The following is an 18,070-nucleotide window of genomic DNA, read 5'->3' as shown; positions in this document are numbered from 1 at the left end:
CGATTTTTTCAAGAATTTTTCGATTTTCAAGATTGGTTACAAAGAGTTTTTCCAACTTTAATTGAAAATACAGTTATTGTTTTGGAAAATGCATCATAACACAGTAGAATATATAAAAAAATTGCCAACCAGTGGCAGCGGAAGGCTGATATTTAAACTTGGTTATGACAAAAAAATATTCCATACAAGGATCTAGATCAAGACAGAACTGTTAACATTGGTGAAAAATCATGCTATAGAAGAAATATATGTGGTAGACAAAATTACTAAACTTACAGGGAGGTGTGTGCTGAGGTTTCCACCGTACCATTGTGAGTTAAACCCCATTGAACTAATTTGGGCTCAAGTAAAGGATGACGAGAAAATAGTACATTTAAATTATGTGACGTAAAAGTATTGTTTAACCAAGCCTTAAATAATGTTACAGCTAATAATTGGCAAAATACTGTTAGCTCATCTAGATAGCTTTATATCCAAGATGTGACAAATATTAATTTAGGTAACGACGATTCCTCATTGGAAGAATTTGATAATGATTAAATTATAAAAAGTAGGGAAAACATTCATTTGGTAAACTTTATCAATCGATCTTGTGATCGTCTTTAAAATACCTTCGGTATATTGCAAACAATAGTTTGGAGGAGGGTCAGATGTGGGTCAATGTGAAAAAACTGAAAATCGGAAAAAAACAAATTAAATGATTTTTAAAACTAAAATGAACAATAGTACAATACCAAAGAATGTTTAGATACAGAAGGAGGAAATATTTTCAGTAGATAACACCAAGTTTTTAGGGTATATAGTTTAACCAAGACTTCGGTAAATCATGCGCTAAGCTAAGATTAGTTTGTTGCTCATTTTTAGTCATATTATCATACTTAAATATCACATTAAAATGCACTGTCCATTTTGCAAACTTTCACTTACTTATAAAATATTATAGTGTAGTATCAAAAGTACTAGAGGACTTGTTCAAAGACATTACAGACAAGAAATAAATTTTAATAGAAAACTGAGTCATTTGAGATAGGCTGATGAGATTGTACTACTCGCTACAAGTTTCGAAGAACTTCAGACCATAACTATTGCAAGCTTCGGAACAGAGAGGTCTTAAGATAAACTTGGAAAAAACGAAAATAATGACAAATGCACCGAACATTAGAGAAATAACGTCGAACGACATAAATTTAGCAACAGTAAGGGAATACATCCACCTGGGACAGATAATAAAAGTTAACAAAAAAAAAATCAAACTGCCGAAATTACCAGAAGAATAAGGTTAGCGTGAGAAGGATTTGGAAAACGGAGTTGGATCCTGAAAAGCACTAAAATAGAACAATATTTGAAAACCAGAAATTACGATGAGTGTATCCTCCCTATACTCACGTATGGTTCACAGACGTAGAGACTCACCAAGTCTCATCATCATCATCATCATGATCAGCCCATAGTCGTCCACTGTTGAACATTGGTCTCCTCGAAAAACTTTCACTCAGATCTATCTTGCGCTGCTGCAATCCAGTTGGTACAAATCCTCTTTATGTCGTCAGTCCATCTCGTGGGTGGTCTTCCCGGGTTTCGTCTATCCGTTCTCGGTCTCCACTCCAAGATTTTTTTGGTCCACCTGTTATCCTTCATTTTAGCGACCTGTCCTGCCCACCTCCATTTAATTTTGGCTATGTGTTTTATAATGTCTTCTACGCCACTTTTTCTACGGATTTTTTCGTTTCTTACCACATCTCGCAACGTTATGCCTAAGAGTGATCTTTCCATTCTACGTTGCGTCACTTGTAGTTTTAGTGTAGATGTCCTTGTTAGGGTAAGTGTCTCTGCGCCATATGTAAGGACAGGCAGGACACACTGATTAAAGGCTCTTCTTTTTAAGATGATAGGTATATCACCTTTAAAAATATCACACATTCTTTCATAGGCTGCCCATCCCAGTGTTATTCTTCTTAGCAGCTCAGAAGTTTGATTATCTCTGCTAATTTTTACCGTATGTCCAAGGTATATGTAGCTTTCAACAATTTCAATTTCGACGTCTTCTACCCTTAAAGAATGGCTCGGAACTAAATTGGTCATCATTTTTTTTGTGTTTTGGTAGTTAATATTTAGACCTACTTTACGTGCTGCATCGCTGAGTTCATTCAACATATCACTGGCAGCCTTTAGGTCATTTGATATCAGAACAATATCATCTGAGAAAATCGTAGATGACTAAGCATCTCACCATCAATATTTATTCCTTTACTTTCCCCTTCCAGTGATTTCAAAGCATGTTCAAGTACAGTAATGAAGAGCTTAGGCGACATATCTCCCTGTCGAATACCTCTCCTGATATGTATCTAATTGGTAGGACCGTGCAGATTTATAGTTGTTGTAGCATTTCTGTATATATTTTCTATAATATTGGTGTACCTATGATCAATTCAACACTCTTCCAATGCCTTTAGAAGTGCGGGTAGTTTGATAGTATCAAACGCTTTATGGAAGTCTATAAATGTTAGAACTAGAGGTCTATTGTTAGAATATAGAGGAACTATATTAAATTGATTTTTAAATCAAGACTTTTATGCACTGTAATCATTTGCACCGTAGTTGGGGTGAAAACCAGCCTGTCCTCTTGGTTGATATAGCTCAAATTTTGCTTCCAATCGATTGGTTATTATTCTGGTGTACAGTTTGTATAAATGGTTGAGCAGAGAAATTGGCCTGTAATTTTCTAGGTTCATGTTGCCACCCTTTTTATGCAGAAGAATTGTAATGGACTTATTCCAAGCTATAGGAATTTTTTAACTATACAAGCAGAGATTGAAGAGTAGGGTGGAGCTATTAGGATTAAAAATAATACGAAGAAAAAAAGAAAAAATAGTTAATACAAAATAAAAAAAAATATGCTTACAAATTCAAGAATAACAAAAAATCATTATGAATGATAGTCTTTCTTACTGTCAAATTTAGGCATCAAAAGGCATGATTTCAGTTTATTCTTAATAAATCCATCTCTCCTCTGTGGTCCACAGACGGCAGCACTTGCTTCTGTAACTAATTTGATACACCTTTCAGTGGATTGTGTGTGACACGGAATTTTTCTAATATTCTTCAGGATTTCATTTTCGACAAGCTGTGGCTCTAGGATGGCCTGAGATATTATTTCGGTACTGATACTCTTCGTTAGTGGAGGTTCTGTCTTGGTTTTCCAATCTATCATATCGATATAATTATGAGCATCCATATTTAAAGTAGGTACTTAGAAAATACGCAAGGCTCCGATGTTTGATGTCTCTCTGATCTTCAATATTCTGCGGAGTGCAAGTTCTCTGGGAACGGAATAGAAGTTCCGCCAATTTTTATAGCTTCTGTAACTATTCCATCATCTCCTGGCGCCTTGTTTTTCATTTTTTTGAGTGCATATTGTATCTCATCTTGAGTAATTTCTGGAATGTGCTCAGATCCATGGTTTTGAATCTTTTGTCTACCGTCTTCATTTACCTTATTGTTAATTTGGTGTGTGTAAAATGTAGTGTAGAATTCTTCGACTATTTCAAAAGTGATCTTTTGATCTCGTTTAGTCTTTGGGCAAAAACGTGCTTGTGCCAGTTTAAGTGTATCAACTATTTGTTTGTTCAACTCACCGACATCGTTTGGTATTATGCTGTGATCCAGAGTGTTGTTAATATAGTCTCCAAATGCTGTTTCGTCTTATGGGCATGTCCAGTGAGAGTATTTCTTTTTTATTACATGACTTCTATCTAAGTGAGTAGATATCTTAATGGTAGCGCTAACCATCCTATGGACAGAGTTTGTCGAGAATCTATTAGGAACGGTCACATCTTTAAATATATTTTTTTTATCTGTAATAAAGTAATCTATTTCTTTGCGGGTATTTCCGTCTGGGCTCCTCCATGTCCAACATCTGTGTGGCTTCTTGTAGAAAAAGCTATTCATTTAATAAAGATTATTCTCTAGTAAAAATGACAAATACATTTCACCTCTATCATTTCTACCCGGACTTCCAAAATATTCCAGAGATATTTCCGATCCATCTAACTGTGTTCCCATTTTTGCGTTGAAATCACCACCTATGATAGTGTAATGAGCATTGTTCTCTCTTATGGCCTTGTGCATATCTTCGTAAAATTGTTCTACCTTTTCGTCAGGTTGTTGGTTGATGTTGGTGTTGGATGTTGGTGCGTAGACTTGGATGAACTTAACGATACATCTTTTATTTAATTGTATATTTATATATATTACTCTCTCAGATATTGCTTTTACTAAAACCACATTTTGGGATAGTTTCTTGTGTATTATGATACCTACTCCTCCTACAGACATGTGTTTACTTCCCATATAACAAAACATGTGACCCGAGTTTAGTGTTTCGAGAGACTCTCCTCGTTTTCTTACTTCACTGAGTCCGACTACGCCCCATTTAACATTTTGTAGCTCGTTTTTCAATTCCAGGAAGCTGTCTTCCGACATTAAGGATCTAGCGTTAAGCGTTGCAACTTTCATCGTAAATCGCTTTGCATTTTTATCAGGTTTTGTCAGAACTTTGCCCCCCTCCAGAATCCGTGGGACAGACTGATAGATCAGTGTAAGATTCTGGGTTTTGAACTCTACTCGCCTGGAGTAATCTAGTTTTATTATCTGACATTCCATTTTTCGAGGGAAAATGGCAATTTAACACGCCGCGCTTGCCATGCTTGTTGGCGAGTTTAGGAGAGAAGAAAGGATAGTGTGAATAAAATAGTGACCCGTCTGCCTTCGGAAACCTAATAGCCATTCGGAGTCGGAAGAAACAAGAGTTAGCCAAGAGAGGCTGATAGGATAGATCAAAGGACATTTCACCCAAGACCAGTTGAAGAAGAGTGAAATGTGAAGGCCCTCATGACTCGCCAGGTGTGATTCATGAGCGTATGAGTATTTATACTTATTGTGTTCCCGCTCATACATCGGGGTAGTGACTACAGAGTGTATGGCTTGTCTAGCATGCCATAGCATCGAGAACTGAGAGTACGACATACTGCGTTGCAGACCCCCACCCTCGAAATCCATCGCCTGACACAACCAAGTCTAATATGGATAAAATAGTAAAGACATAAAGAGCGATAGAAAGATCAATGATCGCGGTGAGATTTATAGACAAAAAAAAAACAAGTGGATTAGAAGCAAAACCAAAGTAAAAGACGCAGGGGAACATGCTGCCAAATTAAAATGTAGCTTGTGTAGCATTGTGTCCTTCGCAGGATACAATGTCCGACTGAAGGATGAAAGATGGAACCAAGAAGTACAACAATGAAGACCATGGTTAGGAAAGAGAAGCAGAGACAGACCACAAATGACATTAAAAAGATCGGAGGACACAACCGGAAGCAAGTGATACAAAATGATACTGTGATACTGGATTAATTTGGGGGAGCCCTATGTCCAGATTTGGATTACTTAAGGCTGAAGAAGAAAAAGAAGAAAGTATTAAAAGGCATTCATATTGACTTTGTCTGAGATTTTGATTTTTTAATTTAATTTAAAACTACTGGATTTACTATAGAATTATGCAAAGTATTTATTTTGGCAAAAGAGATTGCAGTTTCTACTTTTTGAAAAAAATGTCATATAATGTGGTTAGATATACTTTTTTTATAAAAGGCTAATTTATTATCTCTAGCTTAAATTTGTCAGTTTAAAATAAATTTATTATATGTTATTTAAAGTATTAATAAAAGTATTTGTCGCATCTTGCAATAAAGATATTTGTTTTAAGGAATTAACTTTTAGGTTATTTTGATTATCATTTAATTGTATTTTCTGTTCTTTGTACGTCTTGTTGGTCCATATTTTCTGTTATGATACATTTTGTCATCATTCCTAGAGGATCGAGCAGTCCTCTTTTTAGTTTTTACAGTCATGTATATAAAGATACAAAAAGAATCGATACACATGAGCATTCAAGCAAATAGGTAACCCAAGCGAGCTGCTATCGTTATACTGATATACCGCCTAACCTGTTATAAATATTCACAAGAAGAAAAAGTTGGCCCACTATATAAAAATCACATTAACAAGTTTCATAAGATTTGGGGGATTATCCAAGGTAAGTCGACTTGCGTAATAAATTAAACAAAATATGAAAATACATAACTAATAAATTAAACAAGGAATCATGAGAAATCGATAATTCATGCAAGATAGACAACATAAATAAGGGTAATACATACAAGGGAATAATAAAATAAACACAGTAATAAAATTACAGGAAACTTGAAAGGTGTAACAGCACAAGACAAATTATATCAATAAAAAAAGAAACACATGTCAACCTAAAAAGGTATCGATTAAGAATGACTCCAATATAATAAACGGAAACGTTAAAGAACAACACGAAATATAATAGACAGTTTCCACATTTTAGTAATGTTTAGCACTGTATAATTTTCTTTTGACATATCTCCTTGCTTAAGGAATATGGCGCTTACGGATAATAATTTTTCTTTAAATGGCATGCAAATGACGGCCCAGTTTGGATGCAGTTATTTAAAAAAATATAACGAACACCGCATTAACTTTTTAATTCCAATTTATGCTTAAATGAGACGTCGCGCTTTCTAGCGTCGACATAACTTTTCCTATTTACATATAAATTCTGAAAAACTTAGTTTTGTTACACTTTGGCTTTTTCTTTCGAACTGCTTTATAGAGAAAAGTTTGTCTCAAGATTGTATTCCTATTAAGTATTCATGATAGTTGGTGTTTGTTACATTTCGGATAGGATTGAATAAATTTATTTTTAATGTAAAATAACTTCTGGACAATGGATGTTATATTATATAATATTGCTTAAATACATTATTTATTACATTTTATAGTCAGCCGATACAAATTAAAAATTTAAATAATATATAAGGAGCAACTGAGAAAAACGTAATAAATCCAAAATATATAATTTTGAGTTATCAACAAAAAACTAATTGAATTAAACCTAGTTAAAAGTAAATATTTCATTAACTATAAAACTTTCTTAATAACAATATTTTTGACAGAAAGTTGGAGTTTTATGTCTATTTTCGGAGTTTCCAATTTTTAAAGCTTCCATTTTGTTGGACTTATCTCAGATTGCTTAAACATTGTGCGGATTTATAGCTCTTTGCACCATATAAATGTATTTATTTTGTTTTTCTAAACCGTTGGTGGGATTTATGTCATTTAGCTAAATAAATTTATACCCTTCTTCTTCTTGCAGTACCGTCTCCTATCGGAGGTTGGCTACAATCACAGCAATCTTTACTTTGTTGGCTGCAGCTCCGAACAACTGTATTGAACTGCACCCGTACCACCGAGATTTTTCCTTGGAATATAAGTCTAAGCAGAGAGTACTTTTCTCCTCTCATTATGTGGCCCAGATATTCCAGTTTTTTCGTTTGTATAATTTATATGACTTCGCATTCCTTCCCCATCTTTAGCAGAACATCTTGATTTGTTACTCTTTCTGTCCATGGTATTTTCCACATTCTCCTGTAACACCACATCTCGAATGCCTCAATGTTTTTGATGTTTACCTTTTTCAGTATCCAGGCTTCCATGCCGTACAGCAAAACGGAGAAAACATAGCACCTTAACATTCTCGTTCTTAAGTTTACATTTATGTTCCGGCTGCATAGGAACTTTTTCATTTTGACAAACGATTGTCTCGCTATCTCTATTCGCCTCGTGATTTCTCTTGTCTGGTCATTAGTATAAGTGAAGCAAACCCCTAAATATTTGTAGGACGTAACTCTTTGAACTGGCTGATTATTTATGGTTAAATTCACATTGGTGTATAGCTTCTTTGTTACAATCATGAATTTAGTCTTTTTGATGTTCAGTTTTATACCATACTTCTTGGTATGGGTGTTTATGTTTTCCATTAAAAACTGTAAATTTGCTAGGTTATCTGTTACTATTAGCGTGTCATCAGTGTATCGTATATTGTTAATTAACTCTCCTTTTGCTGTTTGTCCCCAGTACAACCTGGATATGATGTTGATGTCGCGACTGTCGATGTTTTTGGTTCTTAGGATTTCATACAGCTTTTGGTGTCTGATTTTATCGAAGGCCTTCTCAAAATCTATGAAACCTACGTAGAGGTCTTGGTTTACATTCAAACATCTTTGCATTAACAAACTCAGACCAAACAAAGCTTCCCGTGTTCCCAGTCCACCTCTGAATCCAAACTGTGTGGCGCTTATGTCCTCTTCTAATTTATTAAATATTCTTTTATGAATTATTTTAAAAAATACTTTTAGTGTGTGGCTCATCAATGCTATACTTCTGTGGTTTGAACACTCTCTGGCGTTATTCGTCTTCGGGATTGTGACAAAAGTAGAGGAGAGCCATTTCTTTGGTATGATGCCTGTTCTATAAATTGTGTTAAAGAAGTTCACCATTATTTTAAGTGCGTCGTCGTCTATTAGTTTCAACAATTCTACAGAAATTTCAACTGGTCCTGCAGCTTTACCCCCTTTTGGGGATTTCAGGCCCTGTTGTGTCGTCTGTAGGTTCTGCCACTGCTATTTCTGGTCTTTCGTCTGCAAAAAGTTCTTCAATGTATTCTGTCCATCTTGCCAGTTTTTCATTTAAATCTGTAATTATTTTACCTTTTTTGTCCTTTACTATCGATGCTTGTATCACTTTTTTACCTGTTATTTCCTTGATCTTTTTATGCATGTTAAAGCTATCGTACTTTCTATCATATTCTTCTATTTCCTTGCAGTTGTCCAGAACCCAGTTCTCTTTGGCTTCTCTAATTTTTCTCTTAATTTCACGGTTCACTTCTTTGTAATTTGTCTTGTTAGTTTTATTTATTTAATTTATACCCAAATGTCGCAAATAAAACACCAGTATACGAAAATACTATTATTTATTTATAAAACAAAGCTTCTTAACTATGTAGGCCTGTACCTTCTAGACAGTCACATAGCTTTTCCATTACATCAGCCCTATTAGCGGTGTCATCTTCTTCGTTTTCTAGAATGAAGTTATACCATTTAAGATCTTCTTCTTCTTCCCACGCTTTTCCAAATTCTTGTATCAGTAAATGTCAACTGTGAGTTTTTGTTACGTTTCTTAAGCAACATTTTAGGAATTTTAGAGTTACTTTCGAACCTGTTACTTTCGAAGTATTTAAAGCAAGTAAAGTTATTAGTGAGTAATAATTTTTCTTCAATATAACTCTTTTAACATCTGATGTTCTATCAATTTTCTTCAAATATGTTTGCAATTGTTTAACATCATACAGAATCCAATCAGGTTAAAGGTTTTTTTAGCTCCAAAAAAGCGGTAAATATCTTCATATTCTCCTTTTGTCTTTAAAGAAGCCCATTTTCTTTTCCAACGCAACTAAATACTCTGTCGACGGGTAAGAAGCTGTGACTGCTAACAGGAATTGTAAGATGAATTTCAATTAAGTTTTCAGGCGACTTTTTCTTTAGCCAATTGTAGAGGGCATGAATAATTTGGGCATTTTTATTTTGCCCTCCACATTTGTCACCCCACAATGACCTTTTTGTTTATTTTCAAAATTTAATGAATTCGTATTACAAAAAAAAAACAGATGAAACTTACATCGATCCTCGTCCAGCCATATCTTCTGTCCATGTGGAGAATACGAGACTTTTAGCGTGCATATCGATAAAGCAGAAAACGTAGAAACTCACTTGTTGACCATAAAAAGCATCAATAATAGGTGTTGGTGGAAGGAGCTGCACTTGCTGCATATCAAAGCAAATGGTGATTGAATCCGGTGGCACTTCCCTTTCTGACTCATAAAAATTCTTGCCTCTTTTATTATGAGTTTTATGCTGTAAGATCGAGTCGCTTTTTTCCTTGTTATCTATTTTTTTTTGTAGGTTTGTGCTTTAATCGAGTAGACAGAGAACAGCAATCAGATACAGGAAAAACATTTGATATTTAATTTTGTTCTAAAAATATTGGCAAACATCGTCAAACTGGATATATGGTTATTATCTATCTATACATTGTTAGTTATATAGTTTATGTAATTTTAATATATTTAGGTTGGCAGATAAATAGATCCTCTTTGATTTTAATTTGCTGTAATAACTTTCGCAGCCTTTTAGTTTTTTTAGTGATGACTACCGGCTTATAAGCTTGATCAATCATGTCACTAAAAACTAAAAAAAGCAATTAAAACTAGAAAAGCAATTTTCGCTCTCCAGGTGCTTATACAGCGGTGTAGAGACGTTGATAAGGACGTGTATTTGTGCTTTGTGGATTTTAGAAAAGCATTTGACAATGTCAATCTTGAAAAATTGATAGATATTCTGCGAAAGACAGGTATTGACGACAAGGACATTCGAATTGTGGCAAACCTATACTGGCGTCAAACAGCAAGAGCAAAAATTGCTAACGAACTCACTGAAAGTGTGCAGATCAAAAGAGGTGTCCGTCAGGGGTATATATTATCCCCACTCCTATTCAATATTTATTCCGAAGAAATATTTAACAAATGTATGGAAAATGCAAATGAGGGCATAAAAATAAACGGCGAGTTAACGAACAATATAAGATATGCCGAAGACACAGTGATCCTTGCCAGTACCATAGACGAATTACAGCAGGTAATGGAAAGAGTTTGGTCAGTTAGTGAGGAATACGGCCTGAGCCTCAACTTCAAGAAGACAAAGTGGATGCTGATAAGCAGAAAGCAACAACCTGCTCGACAATTACGGATAAGTAACATACTAATTGACCATGTTTAATCTTATGTGTACCTTGGCACCAACGTAAATGCAAAATGGGAACAGGCCACAGAAATTAAGGCGAGAATAGAACGAGCTAGAGCAGCATTTAGCAATATGAAAAAGCTCCTCATAAGCAGGGATTTGTCTCTTTCCCTAAAACTACGTCTAGTTAAATGCTACATTTTTCCGATCTTACTGTATGGTGTGGAGGCCTGGACGCTGACGGAGACGCTCACGAGAAAACTAGAAGCATTCGAAATGTGGGTGTACCGACGCATTCTTCGTATATCCTGGGCCGAACATGTCACCAACATAGAGGTAATCCAAAGAATCGGAAAGGAGAAAGAAATCGTGAATACTTGCATACCCACTATTGCATACAATCGACGAAATGGTTTTGAGTATCTGTGATAAGAAAGATAGGCGAAGGTGTCATAAAACTCTAAAATATTGTTCTCTAATCGTTCCACTATTGGTCATTTCCACAAATCAGGAAAGAAACTAAATAAACACCTAAATAAAATATCTTTCTTCAACATAGGATAGATCAACTTTTCCAATGTAGTACTTACTCCCAAGCAGAGAGTAAAAGTTTGACACAGAAAGTAAAAATTTAACGTTAAAACTTTACTCTAGAGTAAAAATTTAATGGAGTTAAAATTCAACGTTACTTGGGCCCAAGCCTTAAATATATGAATAAGAAGTTTATGAAAGTGTTTAAATTATTTGTTGTACATTTATGATTTTATATATTGTCTTATAATAATTATAGTTCTTTTATACCTTTCTGTTATTAAAAAAAAATCGTAATCCCTCAACACGAATAATATTTTTCTATAATATTTCCCTTTGGCTTATTCAATTAGTTGCGGAGTTCGGTATTTTAGTTGTGTCATGGGATTTGCTCTACTTCTAAAGGTATTTAACAAAGTTTAAAAGCAGAAATTCAAAGTAAGTGTATGGTGCTCTAGCTGACTACTTCCCGTAATGAGGAAAATTTGAGAAAGCAGAATTCGAGCGAAAGTGTCAGATACTTTTCATTAAAGAATTCGTTAAAATTAAAGATTAGGTACAATAGGGTGTGAAAAACTGAATGGAGATACTCGACGAGGTGTGAATTGCTTAATAACTTAAATGAGTTTTTAGGTAAAATTGGCATAATTAAATCACCTATTATATTAGATATATAGTAGGTATTTTTACTGTAATACTCTCTTTACCTAGAAATAGGTATTAAAATTCGTTAAAACTTATTTTTGAAGGGAAGCTTCTATACTGACGTTCTACATATTACTTTTTCTCTATGTTAAAATGCTGAGGCGGGCGTCTCGAAACGAAAACAATTCATTTTTAGTCATCAATATTAATTTATTCTAAGCAGGTTTAAATAAAAAACTGCATCAAAAATAACAACTTACCGAAATTAAATGAAAAGTAAATAATTAAAAGAGTATAGGTCAAAAAAGATGAAGAAAACAAACAGAATATATATATATATATATATATATATATATATATATATATATATATATATATATATATATAGTGTGATCAGCGTGCTACCTCTCTCTAATAGAGTCGTTCTGACTGTCAAAGTTGGCAAAAGCAGAATAGAAGACATTGTCGGACAACACGGCCTAGTCGTGGAAAACGAAAAGAGAGACCGAATTATCCAATTTTGTCGGGAAGAAGATTTTACTACTGCTAACACTTAGTTTAGACTTCCCCCTTGACAACTTTATACGTGAAAGTCACTTGCAGATACAGCCAACAATATTATCAGAATCCAGATAGACTTTATTCTAATTAACAAAAGATTCAAGAACAGCTTGACTTCGGCGAAGACCTTCTCAGGAGCAGACGTCTCATCAGACCACAACCCATTAGTGGGCCAAATAGAACTTAAACTAAAGAAACTCATTAGAAGCAAACCTAAACAGAACCTAGATTATGATACTCTAAAAGACCTTGTAGTTCGTCAGAACGTAAGAGATGTAATGAGAGAAACCTAGAAACCGCTAAATAACAAGAACAGCGTGTAGAACAAAAATGGTATTATATATATATATATATATATATATATATATATATATATATATATATATATATATATATATTATATGGAGTTATATCCAAGACGTCATGCTGCTCAATGCGGGAAAAGAACATCTGGGAAAGAAAACAAGAGTAAAAAATAAAGAATGGAAGACTGATGACATTATATAGATGACTAACCAAAGATGATTATTGAAAAACAGGAACGCGACGAAATACCAAGAAATCAGCCAAACAATTAGAAAAGAAATATGAAGAGCCAATGAGACATGGATGCAAAAAAATGTAAACTAATCGAGTTCCGGAGTTCCAAGTGAAACACGATTATATAAATATCAACCAAAAGATTCGAGAAGCCACTGGTCAATACAGGAGAAGAAACACACACCTCCTCATAAACAAAGACAGGAACCTGGCGACGACAGTTAAAGAGAAGTTGGTGACCTGAACAATGTATATCGAAGAACTTTTCTGGGACTACCGAGGTAACCTTCTAAAAATAAATTGTATGACAGGACCGTCAATACTAGAAAGCGAGGTAAAAAGAGTTTTAAAATAGTCTAAGAATGCTAAGGCCACAGGTCCGGACGAACTACCCGTTAAACTTATTAAGGTGATGAGTGAAGTGAGCACAAAGGAGTTAATTGAACTGTTTAACGCCATATACGATTTAGGTAATATCCCAGAGGAATAGCTATTGTCAAGGTTTGTAACACTACCAAAAAAACGATCAGCGAAAACGTGCGAAGATTTCCGCTTTCAGCCTTTTGAATCATGCACTTAAGATTTTTCTTAAAATCATACATGCCAGAATTTACAAGAAATGCGAAGAAAATGTTGGTGAAATGCAATTTGGATTCCGCGTGGGGTCCACGGGAAGCACTTTTGACCTTTCAAGTCCTACTTCATAGATGCCGCGATGTCAGTTGTGGTGTCTATTATTTACTACGCCAAGGCCGTTTGACCGTTGTCAGCACCATAAGATGGTCATCGCCCTACAAAAAGTAGGATTGGATAAGAAAGACATTCGAATCATCATGAATTTATACTGGAACCAGCCAGCTCAAGGTCGAAGACCAGCTGGCGGACCAAGTGAATATCGTGCGAAGAGTATGGCAAGGCTGTGTCGCCGATTCTTTTCAATATAGACTCTGAGGAAATTTTTACTGAAGCCCTCACAAACCTAGAGATGGGAATCCGAGTGAACAATGAATACATCAATAATATCCGCTACGCCAATGACACTGTGTTACTAGCAACTAGCCCAAATGATCTACAAGCCTTGCTAGACCGAGTGAGAACTGTGAGCGTAACATACGGACTAGACCTTAATATTAAGAAAACTAAATTCATGGTTGTCAGCCGTGCAAATTTAGATCTCGGGGCACTAATAGCAGGTATAGCAGACATCTAGAGAGTCGAAAGATTCACTTACCTCGGAATGGGACTACGCTCAAGAATTAGATCCAGAATTGAAATGGCATGGTCTACATTTACCAAGTTGAGATTCTTGCTATGCTGCAGTGATCAATGAGTGCAGTTTGGGGACCAGGATGCGGATAGTGAGGTGCCATATTCATTCAGTGTTACTATATGGAGTTGATGTCTGGACACTGACGCAAGCCACAGAAAAGCGGATTGAAGCCTTCGAGATGTGAATCTACAGGATTATACTAAAAATATCGTATGTGAACCATGTCACCAACGTTGAGGTCTTACAGCGCATGAGAAAAGAAAAAGAAGTGCTTATATTAAGTGAAACAATGTCAGCTTAAGTACCTCAGGCACGTAATTCGAAACGAAGAAAAATATCGAATTCTTCGGCTCGTTATGTAGGGTAAAGTATTTGGCGGGAGAGGACCGAGAAGCCGTCGTATCTCGTGGTTAAAAAACCTCCTACAATGGATTGGGATGACCTCCGCGGAGCTGTTCCGTAGAGCAGTCAACAAAACCATGATAGCCTTGATGATCGCCATCATCCGGACCGAATGAGGCACTGAAGCAGAAGAGGCTGATTATATGAGTATACCAAAGGCAACAGCTTCATGAATTATCAAAATAATTTTACAGCAATTGTATAATTAATTTTTTTAATTTAGTTTGATAACGTTTGTAACCTTTATCTAGTCTTAATATGTTTGTTATACTTTTAGTCATTTAGTATGAATAATACCAGTTACTGGGCTCAAAGCTCTTCGATCCTAAATCCACCAATCTCATGGTAGTAAAAACAAAGTGATTTATTTATAATATATATTTATAATTATAATTCCGGAAACAATATTTTAAACTGAATAATCAAAATGATTAAGATTGTAAAGCCCCAAAGTAGATTTTTACTTAGTTTTTCAGATCATCACCCATATATTACATGCAGCTGTATTTGTTTATATGCAATGAAAACACTTTTATTTTTGATTACTATGGTAATCTACAGCAAATATCTATTTGCTGTAGATGCTGGTGGACAACCTGTAGGTTCCAAAAAATTGAAAAATCACGGTCATAAATGTATGAGTCTATTTCTAATAACCGACGTAAGTTTTGTTTACATGTTTTGGTATATATCCTATAATTCGAACAATTACAATGTCAGAAGATTCAGCGAAACTACTGTAACTCATATGCATTGTACCTCACTGTAATATTAACACAAATTTATTACATCATTTATTGTCTTTTCACTTTTATTTTTCTTTATGTTAAAGGGCATAATAGCATTGGCCAAACTTAGCAGCCATATATAATTTTAAGACTAAAATTTGTGGCACATCATGCTAATAAATTTAAACATTTAAAGCCGAACGACGCCTCTTTTATAAACTGATGCCAAAGTGGAAGTCCAGTAAATTTATCGTGCCCTGGTTTTCTAAAATCTTCCAAATATTCAATGTTAAATATAATTTTTTATAAAAATTTGTAAATTAAAAATTTGATGCTTTTTACAGTTTTAAAATTATCGAAAAATTAAAATTTAACTTAATTTTCTTAAATCAAATTAAGAAAGGCACACATTTCGCACATGCATGTATTTTTAATGCACATTTTCATAATAGTGTATTATTCAATGAGCTTCTATTGATGACTATTGTTCGCAAGGGTGAAGTTATGACACGACCTTTAGACCAGTGTCGTAAATCACCTTCCCAATAATAGCCATTATAATCGAATATAATACTATATACTTTCTCGACAATTGTTTAATGAAAATAAGTTCTGTGAAGGACATTTATACTACTCTCCAAAATTAACGCACCACCTAAAATGGACCATGATTTTAAAACTATATTTCTTCTGAACCTTTAATTGGATTTCCATGATTTATTTTTCACATTGTAGGTATATTTCTAGTTAATGACTATATTAATGTTTTTTAAGAAATGTCAACGTTTTACTTATATACAGGGTGTAAAAATAAAGTTGTGTTTTTTTATCTAATTTTGCAACACCCGGTGGAATGTATTAGAAACAAACGCTACATGTTATTAATATTTTAAGATCGCTTCATTATTTCTTCACATTTTGGTAAAAAAATATTACGGTACATTTATTATCAAAAAAGAAATGTATGTTCAAAGCATTGCGTGATTTTTTGATCTCCAAAATTAACGACCGACTTCAACTCTACAATAATTATTAAGCTATTTTTCTTGTGTATCCTTGATTGGATTTCAATAAATTTTTTTGCTCATTGCAGACCTATTTCTAAGTAATTACGGTATTATTGTTTCTTGGGAAGTGTCATTTCACCTAGATACGGGGTGTAAAAATAAATTTGATTTTTCATCTTATTTTGCAACACCCTGTGGAATCTACTTCAAGCAAATGCTATATCTTAATCCCAATACTTTTCATTTTTTATTTCAACATTTTCGTAAAAAATCATTGATATCTTTATTATCAAAAAAGAAAAGTACGTTCAAAGCGTAACGTGACTTTATTAAATTGTAAAAATTCAACATTCAATTTCAAGAAATCTGAGTCAAGATAAATGAGTTCAGGCAATTACTTTAGCTGATGTAGGCTTAAGTTATCGTAAAATATGGTTAGGGGTATTTCATACTACAATATCACAAGTCATTCAACGTTTTCGAGAAACAACAGATCATACGAAACGGCGTGGATAAGGAAGAGAAAAACTTACAACACCACGACAAGATCAGTTTATCAGGCTTGGTGCTATAAGAGAACGTATTCTCAAAATGAGACATTCACAAATACAAGTGACAAATGTTCATAATATTCAAATTAGTAGAAACACTATATAAAGGCGTCTCGCTGAACAAGATCTGCAAATGAGGATACCAGTCAAAGCTTTAAACGTAAATCATTGTAGAAGTAGGTTACAATTTGCCAGAGAGCACCTTGACTGAAATGTTGATGACTGGAAGTACGTGTTGTTCACTGATGAATCGTGGTATTGCTGATATAGCTCAGTGTGAGAGTTAATTGACGGCGAAGAGAACGCTACGCACAGTGTAATATACGACCTATTACTTTATTCAATGGTGGATGTGTAATGGTTTGGGGAGGAATATCTCTTACAGCGCAAATGGACCTTGTTGCTTTACGAAGAGATTTCTTAACAGGTGAAAGGTATATTAGACATTTTGTCTAACTATGTAGTTCCATTTGCTCCTTACATAGGAAATAATTTTCTTTTAATGCAAGATAACGCTCGACCACACGTTGCACGAGTGGTTCGCAAATATTAGAACTAGGTTGGAATACAAACCATGAACTGGCCACCCTGCAGCCCTGATCTTAATCCCATAGAGAATTAGAGAATTAGTGAGATATTATTCATCGTCAACTTGAGAGCCGACAACCACCACCTGTCTCTATTGACAACATAGAAGTTATGGTGAGAGAAGTTTGGGATGCAATTGATCAAGACCAAATACGCTGCTTGATTTTAAGTATACCTCGCCGCTGTGAAGAAGTAATTAGATGTAGAGGTGGAAATACTCGTTATTAAGTGTTTTTGGTAAAGAACAATTGTTAAAGAATATTTAGGTTATATTTTCTTGGGCTTTATTTGTATTAAATGTTAAGAACGTTTATGTAAGCAATGTTTTCTTTGCTTTAAATGTTGATAAAAACTTGTTACATTTAAAATTCTGTATATTCTTTGATAATAGAGATATCGAGATAATTTTTTCACAAAAATCTTAAGAAAGAACAAATTTATCTCAAATTAACAATAAGATGTAGCGTTTATTTCTAGTAAATTCTTTTATTTCTACACCCCGTATACGGGTAAAACGTTGCTATTT

General features: G+C 34.3%; 2 protein-coding genes across 2 annotated transcripts in view; both read right to left on the bottom strand.

Annotated features, from left to right (window-relative positions):
* Window positions 1-18,070, bottom strand: part of LOC140447820 (trace amine-associated receptor 1) — an 832,360-nt gene that overhangs the window by 572,321 nt on the left and 241,969 nt on the right. The gene's annotated exons all lie outside the window — the stretch shown is intronic.
* Window positions 3,295-4,515, bottom strand: LOC140449045 (uncharacterized). Its single transcript, XM_072542184.1, has 2 exons — window positions 3,986-4,515; window positions 3,295-3,655 (listed from the first exon to the last, which is right to left on the bottom strand). The coding sequence occupies exons 1-2, from the start codon at window positions 4,513-4,515 to the stop codon at window positions 3,295-3,297; spliced, it is 891 nt and encodes a 296-aa protein (XP_072398285.1).

The sequence above is a fragment of the Diabrotica undecimpunctata genome, chromosome 8 (assembly GCF_040954645.1).
Source record: "Diabrotica undecimpunctata isolate CICGRU chromosome 8, icDiaUnde3, whole genome shotgun sequence".
Taxonomy (NCBI): Eukaryota; Metazoa; Arthropoda; class Insecta; order Coleoptera; family Chrysomelidae; genus Diabrotica; species Diabrotica undecimpunctata.
Note: the sequence above shows the minus strand (reverse complement) of the source record. Positions and strands in the feature narration are given on the sequence as shown.